The sequence below is a fragment of the Labrus mixtus genome, chromosome 13 (genome assembly GCF_963584025.1).
Source record: "Labrus mixtus chromosome 13, fLabMix1.1, whole genome shotgun sequence".
NCBI classification, from domain to species: Eukaryota; Metazoa; Chordata; class Actinopteri; order Labriformes; family Labridae; genus Labrus; species Labrus mixtus.
This window is the reverse complement of record NC_083624.1, coordinates 26,339,331-26,355,792: the sequence shown is the minus strand read 5'-3', so window position 1 is coordinate 26,355,792 and position 16,462 is coordinate 26,339,331. Positions and strand designations below refer to the sequence as shown.

The 16,462-nt window shown below is 39.6% G+C and overlaps 1 protein-coding gene across 4 annotated transcripts; it reads left to right on the top strand.

The window, feature by feature from the left end:
- Positions 1-6,007: 6,007 nt before the first annotated feature.
- Positions 6,008-15,984, top strand: sp3a (sp3a transcription factor). 4 transcript variants are annotated; one of them, XM_061054470.1, is made up of 7 exons: positions 6,008-6,192; positions 6,601-6,698; positions 7,357-7,452; positions 9,328-10,573; positions 12,576-12,762; positions 12,848-13,044; positions 14,021-15,984. In XM_061054470.1, the coding sequence occupies exons 1-7, from the start codon at positions 6,186-6,188 to the stop codon at positions 14,311-14,313; spliced, it is 2,124 nt and encodes a 707-aa protein (XP_060910453.1). In that variant the 5' UTR covers positions 6,008-6,185; the 3' UTR covers positions 14,314-15,984. The 4 variants fall into 4 exon arrangements, with proteins under 4 accessions (XP_060910453.1, XP_060910452.1, XP_060910455.1 ...); XM_061054469.1 differs by having other exon boundaries at positions 6,581-6,698; XM_061054472.1 differs by lacking the exon at positions 7,357-7,452.
- The last annotated feature ends 478 nt before the right edge of the window (positions 15,985-16,462 follow it).

The window sequence follows — 16,462 nt, the reverse complement described above, 5'->3', positions numbered from 1 at the left end:
GTCTGTGTGTGTTTTGGGATGTCTGTATTGAGTGGGAAGCTGCATGGGGATGGTGATAGCGCTTCTGCCCACCACTGATTAGAGAATTAAAAGACACAGCTGACATTGACTGTAGCAGAGAGGGGACAATTACAATTAAATCAGTTAAGTGATGCTGATTTTAGAGGGCCGCTGACAGGATGCAGGTGTTTCGGCCAAAAGAACCGGTCAGTTTAAACGATAATTTGTAAAGTGATTGAGTTAACCTTTTATTTATGATTTCAATTTCATTTTGAATGAATATCTGAGTCATCTTCTTCAGTGCTCCCACAGCATTTCTCAAAATCTCAAATACTGACAAAAAGCATCTTTGTTATGTTTAAAGTGTCTTTGTTCAATTCCTTAACAATGGGGTGAAAACACACACCTCCAAAAAGGATAAAGGAAACATGCATTCAAACCAAATTTCCACCAAAGAAGGCCACATTTTTTGATATTCCATATAGTATGAAAATAGAGGTTGACACAATCCCCAAGTCCAAGCCGAAAATGATTCCTTTTGTCTGAAGTAGTGTTTTTCTCGCTCTCTATACTTTGTGTGTAAGTGTTTGTGAAGCGTTTATGCTGATGGAATTGTATGGCTGCAGCCGCCGGTGCTCCAAAGTAAGATTGTGTTCTCGGCTGGAGTCCGAACAAAGAGCCGCAGATCAGCAGTGTTTTGCTTGAATATCTCGCAACCATTTAGTCTGCAGAGAACAAAATGGCCTTTTGATGGGAACAAAAAAAACACAGATTGAATAAAAATGGTCATTTTGCAGCAATAGTATTGCATATCCAAGTTTTGGAATGGGATGTTTTATGGAGCCGAGCCTGTGCTAGCACTACAAAGCAGAGCGTTTGTCATGGAAATAAGGTGGATTATAGTCTTTAGGGTTTTAAGATCACTGGCAAAATATAGGATAGTGTTTATTTCTCTTAGAGAGAATACAACGCAGATGACAGCATGTGAATAAAGTAACATTTAGCTTACTTTGCTTGCATGGTAGATTAAGCATTAAACACTGATTATAACTGCTGAAAGACATCATATGCAGATGATATGTACGTTTACAGCTCTGTTGTCTTCTATACAACAACAGGCTGTTTAAGGCTCAATGTTTTTTTAAGTGAAACCATACAAATCCTCTGGAGAGCACAATGGGGGCTTGAGACAGAACTGTTTTTGCATTCCTCACGGGCTGGTGGTGATGGTGGCGGTGTTGGCCAACCTAAACCCTACATAGAGGATCATTCATCTGCTGCAGTTTTGAGGCTCAGGGATTGATGAGTTGTTCCCAGTGGTCTGGGTCTTGGAGGATTTTGTTTTTCATAAAGTGACAATAAATCTTCTCAGGGTGAGTAATAAAGCTATTTAGAATCATGCAGATGTTGAAAAGGAACAAAAGAGTAGAACTTTTTTTTACTTTTTTTTTTTCTATATGTCCATCCTCAAAAGCCTGTTGAATGGTTTCATATTTACAGTTTTGCTGTCAACGAAGAGACAAGAATTAGTGAATTATAAACCCATTTGATGTCTTTTTCTGATTCATGAAAATGCAACCCACAGTTAATGGTTAAAACACATTCATAAACAACACTATACGTGACGTAGGTGGATTGTAAAAGGAGTACAATATTTATAACCTCTGAAGTAAAAACAAGTCCAGAAATGTGACAGATTCTCTGTTGGTGCAAATGTTCTGTCAGCACCATCAATCACGCGGTGCCGCTCTGGCCCGAGGCAAACCACAGTGGCATCAAACCAAGAAGGGCACAGAGTGGAAATCTTGCGTTCAAACACACACCCATAAGAAAAAGAGGGACCACAGCCTGCTGCTGTAAATCACACAAACACAAAAGACTTTTGATGAATTAAATAAAAGAATGTAAGAGTTATAACAAATAAACATATAAATAACTTTGGCATTTTGCAGAGCAGTTACTGCACAAGGGACTGTGTTGGTGGACATGATGGTTATTATAAATGTATCATTATGGGAGGAAATTTTCTCTAAACAAAGTGTCGCCATGTTGTAATTATTGCTGCTATTGTGCGACTTCTCTGTCTGACACATGCACCATATAATGTATTCACAATACATGTGAATTCAATAAATAAGCAGTTTTGACTAAAATTACATTTCACTTGTTATTTGAAAGTTTGTGGACAACTTCCTCTCATTCACGTTGTGCTTCCATAATATATCGGGATGTTTGGTTTATTGCTCTCTCCGTGGAGTTAAAATGTTGATGTGAAAAGACAGTTCAGAAGATAAATGTAGAACACAACCTAAGGCCTACGTTTCCCAATTGCCTCTGCAGAGCTCATTGAAAGTCTACACTGAAAAAATGAACTTTAAAGCTCCTTTGAGGAGTTTTTTACTGGTCATGGGACAGAATGAAAATAAATACTGATGCCTCGATATGATGTACCAAAGTGCTAAACTGCTGCTGCTGCTGCTGCTGCGGGGTATGTGCCAGATGAGGAGATTAAGGCACGCTGCTGTAAAAGCCTTTGTTTATATTTTCCATAGCAAAAAAATCATCCATAAGTATTATGTTTGAGAGTGTCTTTTTTTGTTGTTGTCAGGAAACTCTCCTCGCAAGAACAAAATCAGCAAAGAGAAGAGGTATCACTTTGCCCACATGGGTCACAAAAAAATTGTCACAAACTTAAAGTTCCTCACAGGAGCTTTAAAAGACTAACTTTGTTTTAGTGTTTTTGCAAAAGGTTAAGCCATTCAATGTTGCAAATAGCCAAAATAAGATTCAAGCATTAAAGGCTTTATATTTATGTATTTTTTGATCCAGCAGATGTTGCCCTTGAGCACCAGCATGAAACCAAAACAACTCGCGCTGCATTGTTGTGTTAGCATGCTAATGCTAGCGATCTTTATTATGCTCGTATCTTCACACTGCATGTAAATTTACCTGAAATGAGCGTGATCTAGAAACACAGTTAAGCAGTGAGTACAGTATGTTATTCTTCTTTTCTCTAGTCCCTCAATTAAACAACTTTTATACACGAGGGGAGGAGTCAGCTGGCCGTCCTGGCGATGTAAACAAACTGAAGATAGGACTCTGAAAACTCTGAAAACATCACAGACAGTGGGACTCGGGTGTTACACCTATTGTAGACAGTCATGACTCACAGAGTTATTTTCAGAGGATATACTTGATTTATATTACATTTAAGTGTGAAAAATCACATAAAAAGCCTTTAAAATGAAGTTGACCCATCTCTCAATGCATTGCTATAAAGTACGACTCCATCACTTTCTATAACTTTAATAATAAAAAGCATATACTGTAGATAAATTCAATACTTTTCATTACATAAAATGTACATTTTAGGCATTATCAAACTTGACTTTGAGGCAGAACAATTGTATGTGATTACAACGGCTTGTAAGCATGTTCCTTCAAATAGTAGCAGCAATAGACAAAGATAATCCACATTTGTACATTACAGTCACTCACTGTACACTATGTTAATTTGGTTTAACTGACACACACTTGAACTACTTTTTAACCAGACCTGATCTTCTGTTTGATCATTTCTAAGCAACAGTTATATACTTATGTATATTGTGTGTTTATCCTATTGTTGTTCATGCTTAAAAAAATATATTTTTCATGCTCCTTCCTGAACATTTATCTTTGAATTATCTTGTTTTCAAGTCTCATTTGACAACAAAAGTCCAACATAGTTTATAAATATTGAAAATGCATCCCTATATTGTATGTGAAAAAATGTCTGATCTTCCTGCAGAAGTTATTCTAACAACCTTTCATGCAGCTACCTTTGACCTCTGTTTGCTGTATGTACAGCAGATTATTCTTTTCTTGAGACAAAGAACTGTATGATTGTCCCTGTGCCTCAGTGTTGTCCATAACACACATTTGATATTCCATGCACATGTCTCTGCACTGCACCAGATTCAATTCTCACTCTTGGGTCCCATTTACAGAGTCTCACAAGGTGCCTCCAGCAGGGCAGTTTCTCTCTGTGGGGTCACTCTCCTTTGGACTGGCCTTCATGGAAACAACTGTCAATATGTTAATATGAAACACTCAGAGCCATTGTGGACTCAGTCAGTTACTCCTCTTATCCTCCAACGATCTACATGGTGCCAAAACACTGTGTCCACTCCTGAGAAGAGACTTTTTGAAAAGTATATTTGGTTTCCTTTATTCAGTGAAGATTTGTTTAAAAATAAGTTCTGATTGACTTATATCATATTTCTCTCTAACAAACTTAACTAGGGGGTGTGTGAATGTGCATTTAGGTCATTGATGTCCATATTTAAAGTTATATTCATTAAACTGAATCCTAGATGTGTTTAAACTCCCACCTTGCTCCACAGACTTCACAGCTTACTCTCATGAGGTGAATACAAGGTCTGTCAATATAATTTCATTTCCTTTGTTTGCACCTCAAGCTGAAGACAACACTCACAGTTTGATGACAAACACCCTGGCAGTTATATGTCTTGCCAATGCCGTTGTGTCCACCTAGGTGTTGCATTTGTGCTTCTTATAGGATATTTGACTTTTCCCTTTAACTTGGAGGTCTTTGTAGAAATTGTTGATATGCTTCCAAGGACTCCTGGAGTAAGACAGACATAGCAGCAAGGTTTTTCTAAAGCTGTTTCCATTGGCCTATGTTTACCTGACACTTGGATTGACAGCAGAGTGATTGGAAATATCCACCATTCACTGCCGTGAGCTCCTGAGTGCACGGAAAGTGCTTTTGTAGTCTGGCTGTAATGGGCCAAGTTTGAATTGAAGGTTGAGAGAAATAGCCTCACTGCGGTCGCGCACTGTGAGGAACTGACACACCACAAATAATACTCAGAAGTGGGGTCCTGATAGCATCACAGCCACAGAGTGGGCACAATAGCATGCAGGCACTCATTTCAATGCACTTTCGCAATGCTCACTGTGCACAACCAGATGGAGGGAAAGAAATGCAGTCAAATACAGGCTCAGATTGTGTCTCAATTGTGTTGAAGTAATCAACACAAAGGACATGATAAAAGTCAACTGCTGATCACAGGTAAGAAAGTACCTCTATTGGTTTGCAAAAGCATTTTGTATCCGTCCCATAAAAAGAGGAAATTTGTTTCATAAAATTGAAAGAAAAGGTGATCGACAAAAGGAGACATCTGCTGAATCATTGATTTTTTTTAATCAATCACAATAAGTGATATCAGGATTTTAAACACTGCACGATCACTTGGTTCACTCGTGTCCTCGTAGCAATTTAAAAAAAACCAGCAGCAACTTATCAGAAAAACATTAGTGGTAGTGTAGTAGTGCTGGCAGTCACTCAGTGGGAGTGGAACAATCACACTTCTGGAGTGGTTATAACACACAGGCTAGTGTCAAAAACTTAATCCAAGTCAGCCGTTTTTGTGCAAAATGAAGTTTTGGACTGCAATCATCACTTAAATGCAAGTGTTTGTTTTTCTTACATAAAATGCTCTCTTAAAAATGTCTTTGTTGAAGAGAAAAAAACGTGTTCATGAAGTTTAAAGAAGCTTCATTTATATAGATCTATTAACATTTAGCTTCAGATGTGTGCTACCAATCTACTAAAAATATTCATAACATGAAGTTAGGCTATTCTAAGCATTTTGGGGCCATGAGACGTTTCAAACATTTTAACAATCAAAATAAAAGTATGTTTCAATAACTAAATTGTATTATGCCAGTAAATGGATCGAGATTTACTGCTGTTGTAAGTTTACCAGGTAATACAAGTTTTCGTCGGTACGCGGTCTGAATATCAGTGTAAGTTAAAGTACACAATGTAACTAAAACACTAACAACCATCTTCACTGTAAAACTGATCATGCATAATAACAGGAAAAGACTCTCACAAAAGATGGTTGACACATGAACTGACAAATTAAAACACAGTGTGGAACATTAATAACCAATCATCTTTGAGCAGGAAGGCGGGACTTCCTGTCTGTGACGCAAATTGTCCCAGTCAACACAGGAGGCCCCACCCTTTGTGTTACCTACCGCCCGTCAATCAAAATAGAAAAAAATACTGACAGTTATCATCTATTTTTACGCGTATACAATCAATTTAATGTGTTGATCATGTCCGGTGGCTTGTGACTACCAAGGCTGTTCGTTTCAAAGCAAGTCACGCAATGACTGGTAAGTAATATCTGATCGTATTCTCTAACCTCGTAAGCTAACATGCTAACGTTATCACAGGCATCCTCTGGCTAATTTAGCTAGCTAGCAGGCTAGCAGGGACCCTTATGGTGATAGAGCTAATCATCGCGGCTAAGTTAGCCGTAGCCTCGTTAGCTTAGACCACTAAGATAGCTTGCCTTGGACACATCATTAGCTAGATCTTCTTAAACGTTTGATTACCACGTCTTTGTTTTCATAACGGGGTTTTGTTGCACCTGGTAGAGAAAAACGTGATTGTATCTGAGCATGTCTGCCAATTTTTTATAACGTTAAAAACTTAAGCTAATCCTCTGTGTGGTTGTCAGGTTTGTTTGCTAACGTTAGCTTCGGCTCTTTCCACTCTTAGCTATATGTTTTTTTACATAGCCCCAGAACAGCCGATGAACCCAGAGGAGATGTCTGCACTGGACGCGGACAGCAGTCACGGAGACTTTCTGCAGCAGGAGGAGGGCAGGGGCAGTCAGGTAAGACACAGTGACTCCCATTATACGTCGTTTCTACGTCTCCTCTACCTGAGTGCTGCTAATAGTACTCCACACATTTCAAAATTGAAGGAGGGGTATGGTTACCTTGACTTGAACCCCCCAGGCAACGCTTCCTCCCAGAAACCCTAAAAATATCATCTCCCAAAGTTAAGATTTAATTTATGCAAGGGGAAATTCAGTTTTTACACTCTGTAAGTTATGAACACACACATAGTCTGAAACATGCACAAACAGGATCCTATGAACATGCACTAATGGAGAGATGTCAGAGTGGTGGGGGGGTTTGGTGCCTTGCTCAAGGGCACCTCGGCAGTGCTCACTAAGTGATCTGGCACCTCTCCAGCTACCAGACCAACTTCCATATTTGGTCCGCACCAGGACTTGAACCGGCAACCCTCCTCCTAGTCCAAGTCCCTACAGACTGAGCTACTGCCGCCCCCAAGTTCAACTGAAGTGGCAGACTGTAAACCAGACCTCAACTCTACCTGGGTGTTGCCTGGGAGGCTCAACACAGGACAAGAAACTCCTTTAACCTCCAACCCTCATTCGTTGCTCTAAGGCTATGAGTCACTCTTAAATTTTGGCCCTAACTAATGGCCACCCACTTTTTTCCTTTTAAACTTGCTCGTTGGGGTAGGACACTCTGCAATCACCTCTCGACCTTCTAGCAACCACCTGCACTAAGGTTGGGTCACCGACGTCAGAGGGGGACAGAGGTGCTGCAGCTGATGTGGTAAGTCAGCACCTCTGCTTGATCTGACACAGCTACAGCAGACGTGAAGCCTTCAATCACTAAATTGGTGGTGGGAATATAGCGAAGCTTGCATTGCTTTCTTTTAATTATAGCCACTGCAATTTAACATCAAAACACGATGATATTTCTTCTTTTTCTTAACAGTTTTTTCTATTAAGTCTAAACAGAGCACCTGTAATCCTTCTAGTCCAACCTTTAGTTGACCATCTATGTATTCTGGCCAGTATGCTGCAGTTGTTAAATCTTCATATGGTTTGGTTTATATGTTTGTTTAACAAATGTAAAACAGATAGTATTTCATTTTTTCTTCATATTTTTGAGGAACCTTGCTGGTTTCTGGCTTTGGTGGGAGGAAAATATAGTTGAACATGTTCTCTTTCCAGGCTTTGGGTTTTCATTTCTTCATCAGAAATTCTCATGTATGTTGTTCCCCTTTGGACAAAAGCTTTTTAAACAGAATATAGAATAATAGAATAGAATTCATTTATTGATCCCAATCTGGGAAATTGTGGCGTTACAGCAGCAGGTTGTCCAAACACACAATATTAGCAAAAAACACAATATAATATTAAATACAAAGTAAATAAGCACTAAAAATATCAAAACTAAGAATGGGAATATATACAACCAGGATTTAACTTAGCATTACTAGTCTTAAATATGAAAAGATTAAATACATAATACTTTGCTGGAGGTAGATGTAAATGTGCAAAAACAGAGAGCGGTCCAGAGCTGTGCAATCAGTGATAAATAAGTTAAATTGCAGGAGTGTAGACATGTTATCAGCAGAAACTATTCAATATAATGGCGAGTAGACAGACAAAAGACGTTAACTTGAGTGCAGGGATAATTTGTAACAACATAAATTGGTGAATAGTTGTGTTATTTTTCAGCAAAATTGAATTAGGGTGGTTTCACACTTTTGACCTGAGTACACTTGACCCTAAAGTCCAGTTCATTTGATCAGTGTGAACACAAACATACTGTGCCCGAATCTGCTTGAAGGGGTCGGTGGTCCCGGGCACTATTCACTTGTACTCTGTGTGAACGCATCTGTGCTCAAACAAGGAAGTGGCCGCTATATGACGTAATTCTACGTATTTCATCTTCTGAGCTTCATTGTAGACGTGTGTTTAGAAAGAGGGTCGTTGTTGGCGTCTCAGAAATATCAAAAACATCCACAGTAACCAGGATGGACTCAGCCCGTCGTTGCCATGGTTGCTTCTTTTTCTTTTTTCTGCTTTTTGGGCGATTTTGCAAACCAACTATGTGCATACTGCCTCCTGCTGTACCGCGATGTGTACATGTGCAAGTGTAGTCGTTCATGGAACAATGTTACTTATGTGAACGCAGACTAGCGGGGGAGGGGGAGCTTTCGTGTATGGACAGTGTACGAAACAGTTGTGTCTAATGTGAAAACGCCCTTAGACCGAATACTGCAGAGAGTCTATCAATTTGGGCTTCAAGGCTTTCACTTCAGCTTAGTTCCAACAACCCCAAACTGACTCTTTATTACAGCTCATGCTGCTACACAAAGTACTAAACTGTTTTTCTTGGTTTACACACAGCATCTGTTTGAAAATATTCAAAAAGAAATGTTTGCCTGCATGGCTTTTACCAAATGTTGCTGAGTGTTTTCCCTGCTTCATTGTGTTTCTAATGCTAATGCGTTTAGTTGAAAAAAACTGTTTTTGATTCAACATGTTGAGCTGTGTACAACTTCAAGACAATGACTGTTCTCGCAAATTTGAAAAGCAGATTATTACCAGACGTCTGATGTGGTGCTTTATATAACTGAGGATAATTCATTAACAACAAGCGCCTATAATTTATTTTTCAAATTTCCCTCCTCAGACATCAGATCCATCAACGCAGCTCACTGGGACTGATAAATGGGAGGTGCTGACCCCCACATCAGTGAAAGATGAATCTGGAATGATACAAATCCAAAGTCAAGGAATATTGACGTCAAATGGACAGTATGTTCTTCCTCTCCAGAACTTACAGAGTCAGCCAATCTTTGTGACATCGGGAACAGACAACTCTGCCAACTCAGTGCCTAACATTCAGTACCAAGTGATTCCTCATATTCAGACATCCGATGGACAACTGAGCTTCTCCACGTCCGGCGTGGAGGGAGCGACTCTGACTCAGGATGCCACAGGGCAGATTCAGATCTTGCCAGATGGCAGCCAGAGTCTCAGTGTGACTTCCGCCGCAAACATCCTTAATAACAACCAGAACCTCATGTCACAGACTGGTCATGTCCAGCAGATCCAGGGGGTTTCTATTGGCAGCTCCGCTTTCAACAACCAGGGTCAGGTTGTTACTAATGTGCCTATGGGCCTGCCTGGGAACATCACTTTTGTTCCTATAAACAGTTTGGACTTGGACTCCCTTGGCCTGTCTGGTGCTCAGACTATAGCGACAGGGGTCACTGCTGACGGCCAGCTGATCATGACAAGTCATCCTGGGGAAGGCTCAGAGAGTCTGGTAAAGACGGATAATCACCTCTCACAGACACTAACAGTAAATGACTCAAATGCAAATCAAGAGATATTTGTGCCAACGTCTTCCTCTCAGCTTCACATTCCAGCAAACGAATCAGGTCTGCTAACACAAGACACGTCGTTGTCATCGGTGACTACAGAGCAAGCAGACTCGAGCTCTGGTCTCCAGGAGGGCTTCATCCACCAGAATCAGGAGCAGGGTGTGCAGGTGTCGTCTGCCCAGCCCATCATCCAGCTCCAGCAGGTACCGATACAAACGACCAATGGTCAGGTTGTCCAGTCGATAGGGGCAGGTGGACAGAACCTGCAAAACGTGCAGCTGATAAACCCAGGAACCTTCATCATCCAAGCGCAGACGGTCACACCGTCCGGTCAGATCCAGTGGCAGACCTTTCAGGTGCAGGGAGTGCAGAATCTGCAGAACCTCCAGCTGCCAACAACACCGCCCCAGCAGATAACCCTGGCTCCTGTCCAGACCCTGTCACTGGGTTCCAATCAAGTCAGCATCAGCACGGGGCAGATCCCAAACCTGCAGACAGTAACAGTCAACTCAGTGGCCCAGCAGGAAGGAGACGCAGACAACATTGGAGGTACAGTAGCAGAATTTATGTGGGCAAACAGTTCTTTCTTAAAGACACATGCACACCTGTAATAAACCTACTCAGGTTTGTTGTGATCTCTTTGCCTAATTTGACCTCCTCTCAGGTCAGTGTGGGCGTGAACACACTAAGTTTGACTGACACCTTCATGACTCCTTTACACCTTTTAGGGTGGGACAAGTTAGACCTTTAATATTCTTATTGGTGCATGGATTTTGCAGAAGATCAGCTCCTCCCTTGTCTAACCTGCAAGTGGTCTAATCAGAACAATGTACGACTTCTGTGAGAATGTGCAGGGTCTTTATAAAGATTGAAAGTCAAAATAATATATAATGTCTTTGTTTGATTGTTTTGCTCAACATAAAAATATATTTAAAATATTACATTTAAAAAGAGTATGTTGGAGGATACATACTATTTTAAGTTTATTGTGCACTTGAATTCTACATCAATTTGTAGACAAGACAAATGGAAATTTTCAACTTTAAATGTTGTTGAAAACACGTTAAAATCCGTTCTAAACATCTAAGATCTAATTTTTTAACGTTTATTCAACCTGCTTAAATAAGCCTACAGCAACATGTCGCAAAAAAGTTTTCTGTTTTATTATAACTTGTTCATGTTCTCGTTGAAAGGATGTCAGACATTATCATTTTAACGGCCTTTCTCCAAAATCAATATGTAACCCTAAACGTCTTGCTTTATGTGCTGTCATCAAGAAGGTCTCTGGATGATAATTAAATCAGCTCATCTGAAAAGATCCCAGGTAGCAGCCATGGCCTCTGTGAATAATAAAAACTTGTTCACAAGAAAAAGTCTTTCAACAACTAGTAAGACGTAGATTGAACATCAACTTTTGTCAGAAAACACATTTAGTTTTATAGTTTTGATCATTTGAACATTCAGCACATCTCAGCACACAACATGTTTTCTTGGTTTGTTTTAGTGATGCAGTTCTCAATGTAATATAAAACCATTCGATACGGCATCCACAGTTCAATGCGTGCTTGTTGTCACACGCAGTTTCCAGCTGATACCTGCATGAGAGCAGACGGGGTTAGAGAGAAACGGAGAAACGATGAAGCGTAAAAGAAAGTAAACGTTAACAATGAAATATCAGCGCTTTAGGACCCATTTCTGTGTGAAAGCCTTCTTTACACTGAACCTGAACCTCCAGGAACGTGTATACATGGAGCAGTTGTTTTGCTCTAAAGTAAAATAAATAAATAATTTTGGGGAAGAAATGCTTTTTTCTCGACACCTTGCTCTTCCTGTAAAATTAGCCTAAAACAAGAAAAAAAAAATGAACCAGTTTTATACAGTTTTTAAACGGTGGCAAGAGACTACAATGTCTTATGAAACAAGAAAATGTTTGCTGGGAATATTTGAAGTCACAATCATTGATAAATGCAGCTTTTTATTTTTTAAAGAAACCGATCAGTCGGCTTCTTTAACCAAATTGTTTTACATGTCTTGGAACTAAAAGCACTGCTGTAATTCATAATTCATAATATTTTAAGATTTTTGTCATACACACAAAATAAAAAAACATTTTTTAAAGAAGTGAATAATGTATAAGTCAATATTTAAAATAAGTTTGTAAGTCAATCATTTTTTTTTCTTCGTTAAAACATGAGATCAAAATAAACAAAACACACAGTTTATTCTTAAAGCAGCTTTGTATTGATTCCTGGTATAATTCAGCTTTCAAAACATTGTCACGACATTACACTTTTTGTAGAAACAACCTCTCGTTCATTGTGTGCCACTCATGTATGCCACAGGGTAATTTTAATGATCAAAATGTTCATTTATACATTTTCTGTCTATTAACTCATTATTTGATCACAGTGCTGTAATTGAGTTTCAACTTCCGAAATTTGCTGCAAAGCTGTCAGTTACTCGCTGCAACAAAGCAGCTCTCTCACTGTGCAGGCTTTTTGAAAAATGAACTTGTATTGATTTGCTGTAAATGCAAACACATGTATTCTAGACATTCGGATAAAAGAAGAGCCTGACTCTGGAGACTGGCAGCTGAGCAGCGACTCCACCCTGAACACCAGCGATCTGTCCCACCTTCACGTCAGGCTAGTGGACGAGGACGACCAGCTGGGCCAGGAGGGAAAAAGGCTGCGGCGTGTGGCGTGCACTTGCCCCAACTGTAAAGAGTCGGGTGGGAGGTGAGTGAAGCGGCTTTTCTCTCTGAATCTTTTCCACTATGCAGAGCAAAAAAATACATCACCTCCCCTTGCCTGTGTTTCTCAGAGGATCCAGCACGGGGAAGAAGAAGCAACACATCTGCCACATCGCGGGCTGTGGGAAAGTATACGGAAAGACATCCCACCTGCGAGCACACCTGCGCTGGCATTCTGGGGAGCGACCTTTTGTTTGCAGCTGGATGTTCTGCGGAAAGAGGTTCACACGCAGCGACGAGCTGCAGAGACACAGAAGAACACACACAGGTGCCCTTTTTCTGCTCCCTCTGTTTGCACATCAGGGACACATCAGTAAAAACGGTTAATTTGAGCCGTGCCCTGTGTGAGACGGGTTTCTGCATCTGGGTTAATGTGTTAAATGTCAGGTTAGGATCAAAGAGCATTGTGATGAACAAATCTAGATTTCATAAACTCGGTTGGTAATTTTCTGCTTCAGAACAAATATTTACTGTTGCTTAGCAATCTAAGTAGTTGCTAACATCAGATTATGTAACAGAAACATTATGTGAGCTTTAGCTTTTCAGTGGTATTTTTATCCAATGATTCCTTTTCGGTCTGAACACTTGACATCATTGTGTCAAAAGATGCTCCACATGAAATATTTAAGCCTTAATTTAAGCCTCGGAAATCATCATTTACACGATGTCGAGATACAAAACAAACAATTTAAAACACTTAAGGAAGCAGGAATACAGGAAGAAGTAGACAGTGAGACTTATTAGGTCTTTATAATGATTTGCATTCTCTGATGACATTTACTGTCAGGAAAGAGAAGAAATCTAAGCTCCTGGTCTTTCTTTGTCCAGACGTGTCATTGACATCTGACAGTCCAGGCTGGAGCAGCATTTCATTACACTGTCAGCTTAAACTCTTATATTAACACTTAATGTTAATATAAGAGTTTAAGTGTTAATAGTTAACTTTACAAGAAGTTGTTAAGTGATTCCAGGTTTCTACATATCATTGAAGTTGTGATCAGACTTATATTGTCAAATTGTTATAAATGTGTAATTTTTGTCAGTGTGAGGTTGGCATTGAAGAACTAATTTAAGGTTGTCTCTATAGCTCCTACAACATTTATCAGACTTAGTTAAATATTGAATTCATAAGACGAGCTGTTGAGCTCATGTCAAACATCCCCTGATAGATGGTGTGTTTGACCCTCTCCTGAGTGTATTCCGTTTCACACTCTATACTTGAAACTGTATTTTCTGTCCGGCAGGAGAGAAGAAGTTTGTCTGCCCTGAATGCTCCAAGCGCTTCATGCGGAGCGACCACCTGGCGAAGCACATTAAAACTCATCAGAACAAAAAAGGCGTGAACTCTGGCGGCGCCGTGGTCGCCTCGATGGAATCCACGGGGTCCTCAGACAGTATCATCACCACGGCAGGCGGGACCACCCTCATCCTCACCAACATCCAGCAGGGGTCCAGCACCGCCCAGGACATCCTGGCCAACGCCGAGATCCCTCTGCAGCTCGTCACCACGGTGGCCGCCAGCGAAGTCATGGAGTGATTTACACTCCCACTTACGAACTTCCATGACCTCTCTCATACTGTATACTCCTACCTGCATTTTTATTCAAGTTTTGAAGAAAAACTATAAATATATAAATATATATTTTAACACGGAAAATAGTCAAAACCACGTTGAGTTTTTACTGAGAGAAAAACGAGCGGTGGAGACTTAAAGAAGATGGAAAAGACATTGCAGTAAACACACAAGGAAATGCCTTATTTTGTAAAATACTGTGTCGTTAAAAAAATGTAGGATGCCATTTTGTTTGGATTAACTTTTGTTTTCCTCAAAAAATATTGGTAATTTGAGCAAATGTTCTCCATGTCAAGTGTTATACCTTTCCTGGTATAATATAGGTAAGCTCGTTCTGTACTCTTTTTGATTACAGACACAATCTCATCATCGAGCTCCTTTTATCAGCTGAAGTCATTTTAATGCTTACGTCCATGCAATTTATTCACGTTGTGTTCTTTGTTTTAGATATATATATATTATGCATTGATTTCTTCAGCATCCTCCTTGCAGAATAGCGAGCTTTCCTTATTTCACTCTTACCTGTGACGTTTTGCAGATGGAAATGAAAAACAATCAAACGTTTTGTATTGTCATTGATCTTGGACATGAACTGTTGATATGATACTCTTTATTTGCTTGTTAAACATTTTGACTGAAAAAGCTATTTATATCAGGCTTTACGTAACAGAAATGCATTTGTGATATTAAAAGTCCAAGATATTTCAAGACTCCACTATATGTGATTCAATGATGTTTTTGTAAAAGACATTTTTTTGGGGAGGATTTTCCCCCCAAAAAAAAGAAAAGAAAAGAAAAACGAACTTGCATTGTAATATGAAGATAAAGCCATTTTTTTGGAGGTAATTGCCAAATCGGACTCCACACTCAGGGTGACTTGTGACTGTGATGTAAGTAGAGTAAATCACCCCTGTAGCTACTCGGGCCATGGTGGGATGTTGTGAAGAAATGTTGCCGATGGACCAAAAGCTGAAGTGAAATAAGCTGTCACCATGTTACCTATGCTCGCTGAATCCTACCATGTCAGATTTGTCTTCTTTTTTTTGTTTTTGTTTTTAACATTGATGACAGTCTGGGTTCATGTTATAGATTCAGCTCTGCTGGATTCTTTACGAGTGTATTCCTCCATCATGCAGTTGAAGAATCGGTGTATTTCTGAAAGCGGTACTCTCTTAACAGCACTATTCTCATCACTTTGATCTCCTTTATCCTTTTTGTATAAAACTGTTTGTACACTTCTCAAGGAACTCTCCTTTATATTCATTTTCAGTAATTGTAAATTGTCTGTCTTTGTGTTGATACCTTTTCTTTGTATGTTGCATTTCCCTGTTGTTTTTTTTTTTGTTTTTTTATTTGATCTCTGAACCCCTCAACTGTTGAATAGTTCTATTGAATACACACTGAACTCTGAACTATGGTGGCATATTGGATCTTTCTTTTTTGTTGTTTGGACAAAATGAAAACGATGTGATTTTCATTTCTCCTGACATGGACACGTCCTCTTCAGTCGTTCATACTTTACCCTCTTGAGTTAAAATTAGCAAGAAGCTATTGAACCGTTCAAAGAGCATCTTTTTTTCTCCTGTATAAATATGTCAATATAACACCAATATAAAACTTTCTGTTACACTTGAATTTTCCTTTCATTTTTATTTTGCTAAATGTCTCCACGTTGTCTGTTTGTCAGAGCGGCTCGATCTCTCCTACTTAAATCACTGAGCAGTTAGACAAGTTAGAATTGTTCCCATTACTTGCAACCTTTTGTTCTGCGTCTTTTCCGAGACTTGCCGTGTGTGTGTGTGTCTCTGTGTCCCCCACGACTTACACTCTGGGTTAGTAGTCCAGTAGATGTCACTGCAGCCAAGGGAGCTGGATGAGAGGTATGTGTTTGACCCCTTGACCTTCCCCATGTAGCTGCTGCTTGGATGCAGACAGAAGTCACAGAGGTCAGAGGAGGTGTGGAGCCTCAATTAACCACAACATAATGTCACACAGGAGATGTCAGGAGAACAAAGTACTGTCTTATGACTTTGAACAAAGCTCACAGATATATATACTGTTTATGACGTGGATATGTGTACATTTCAAGCCTTTGGAATAATTTATCTATTAT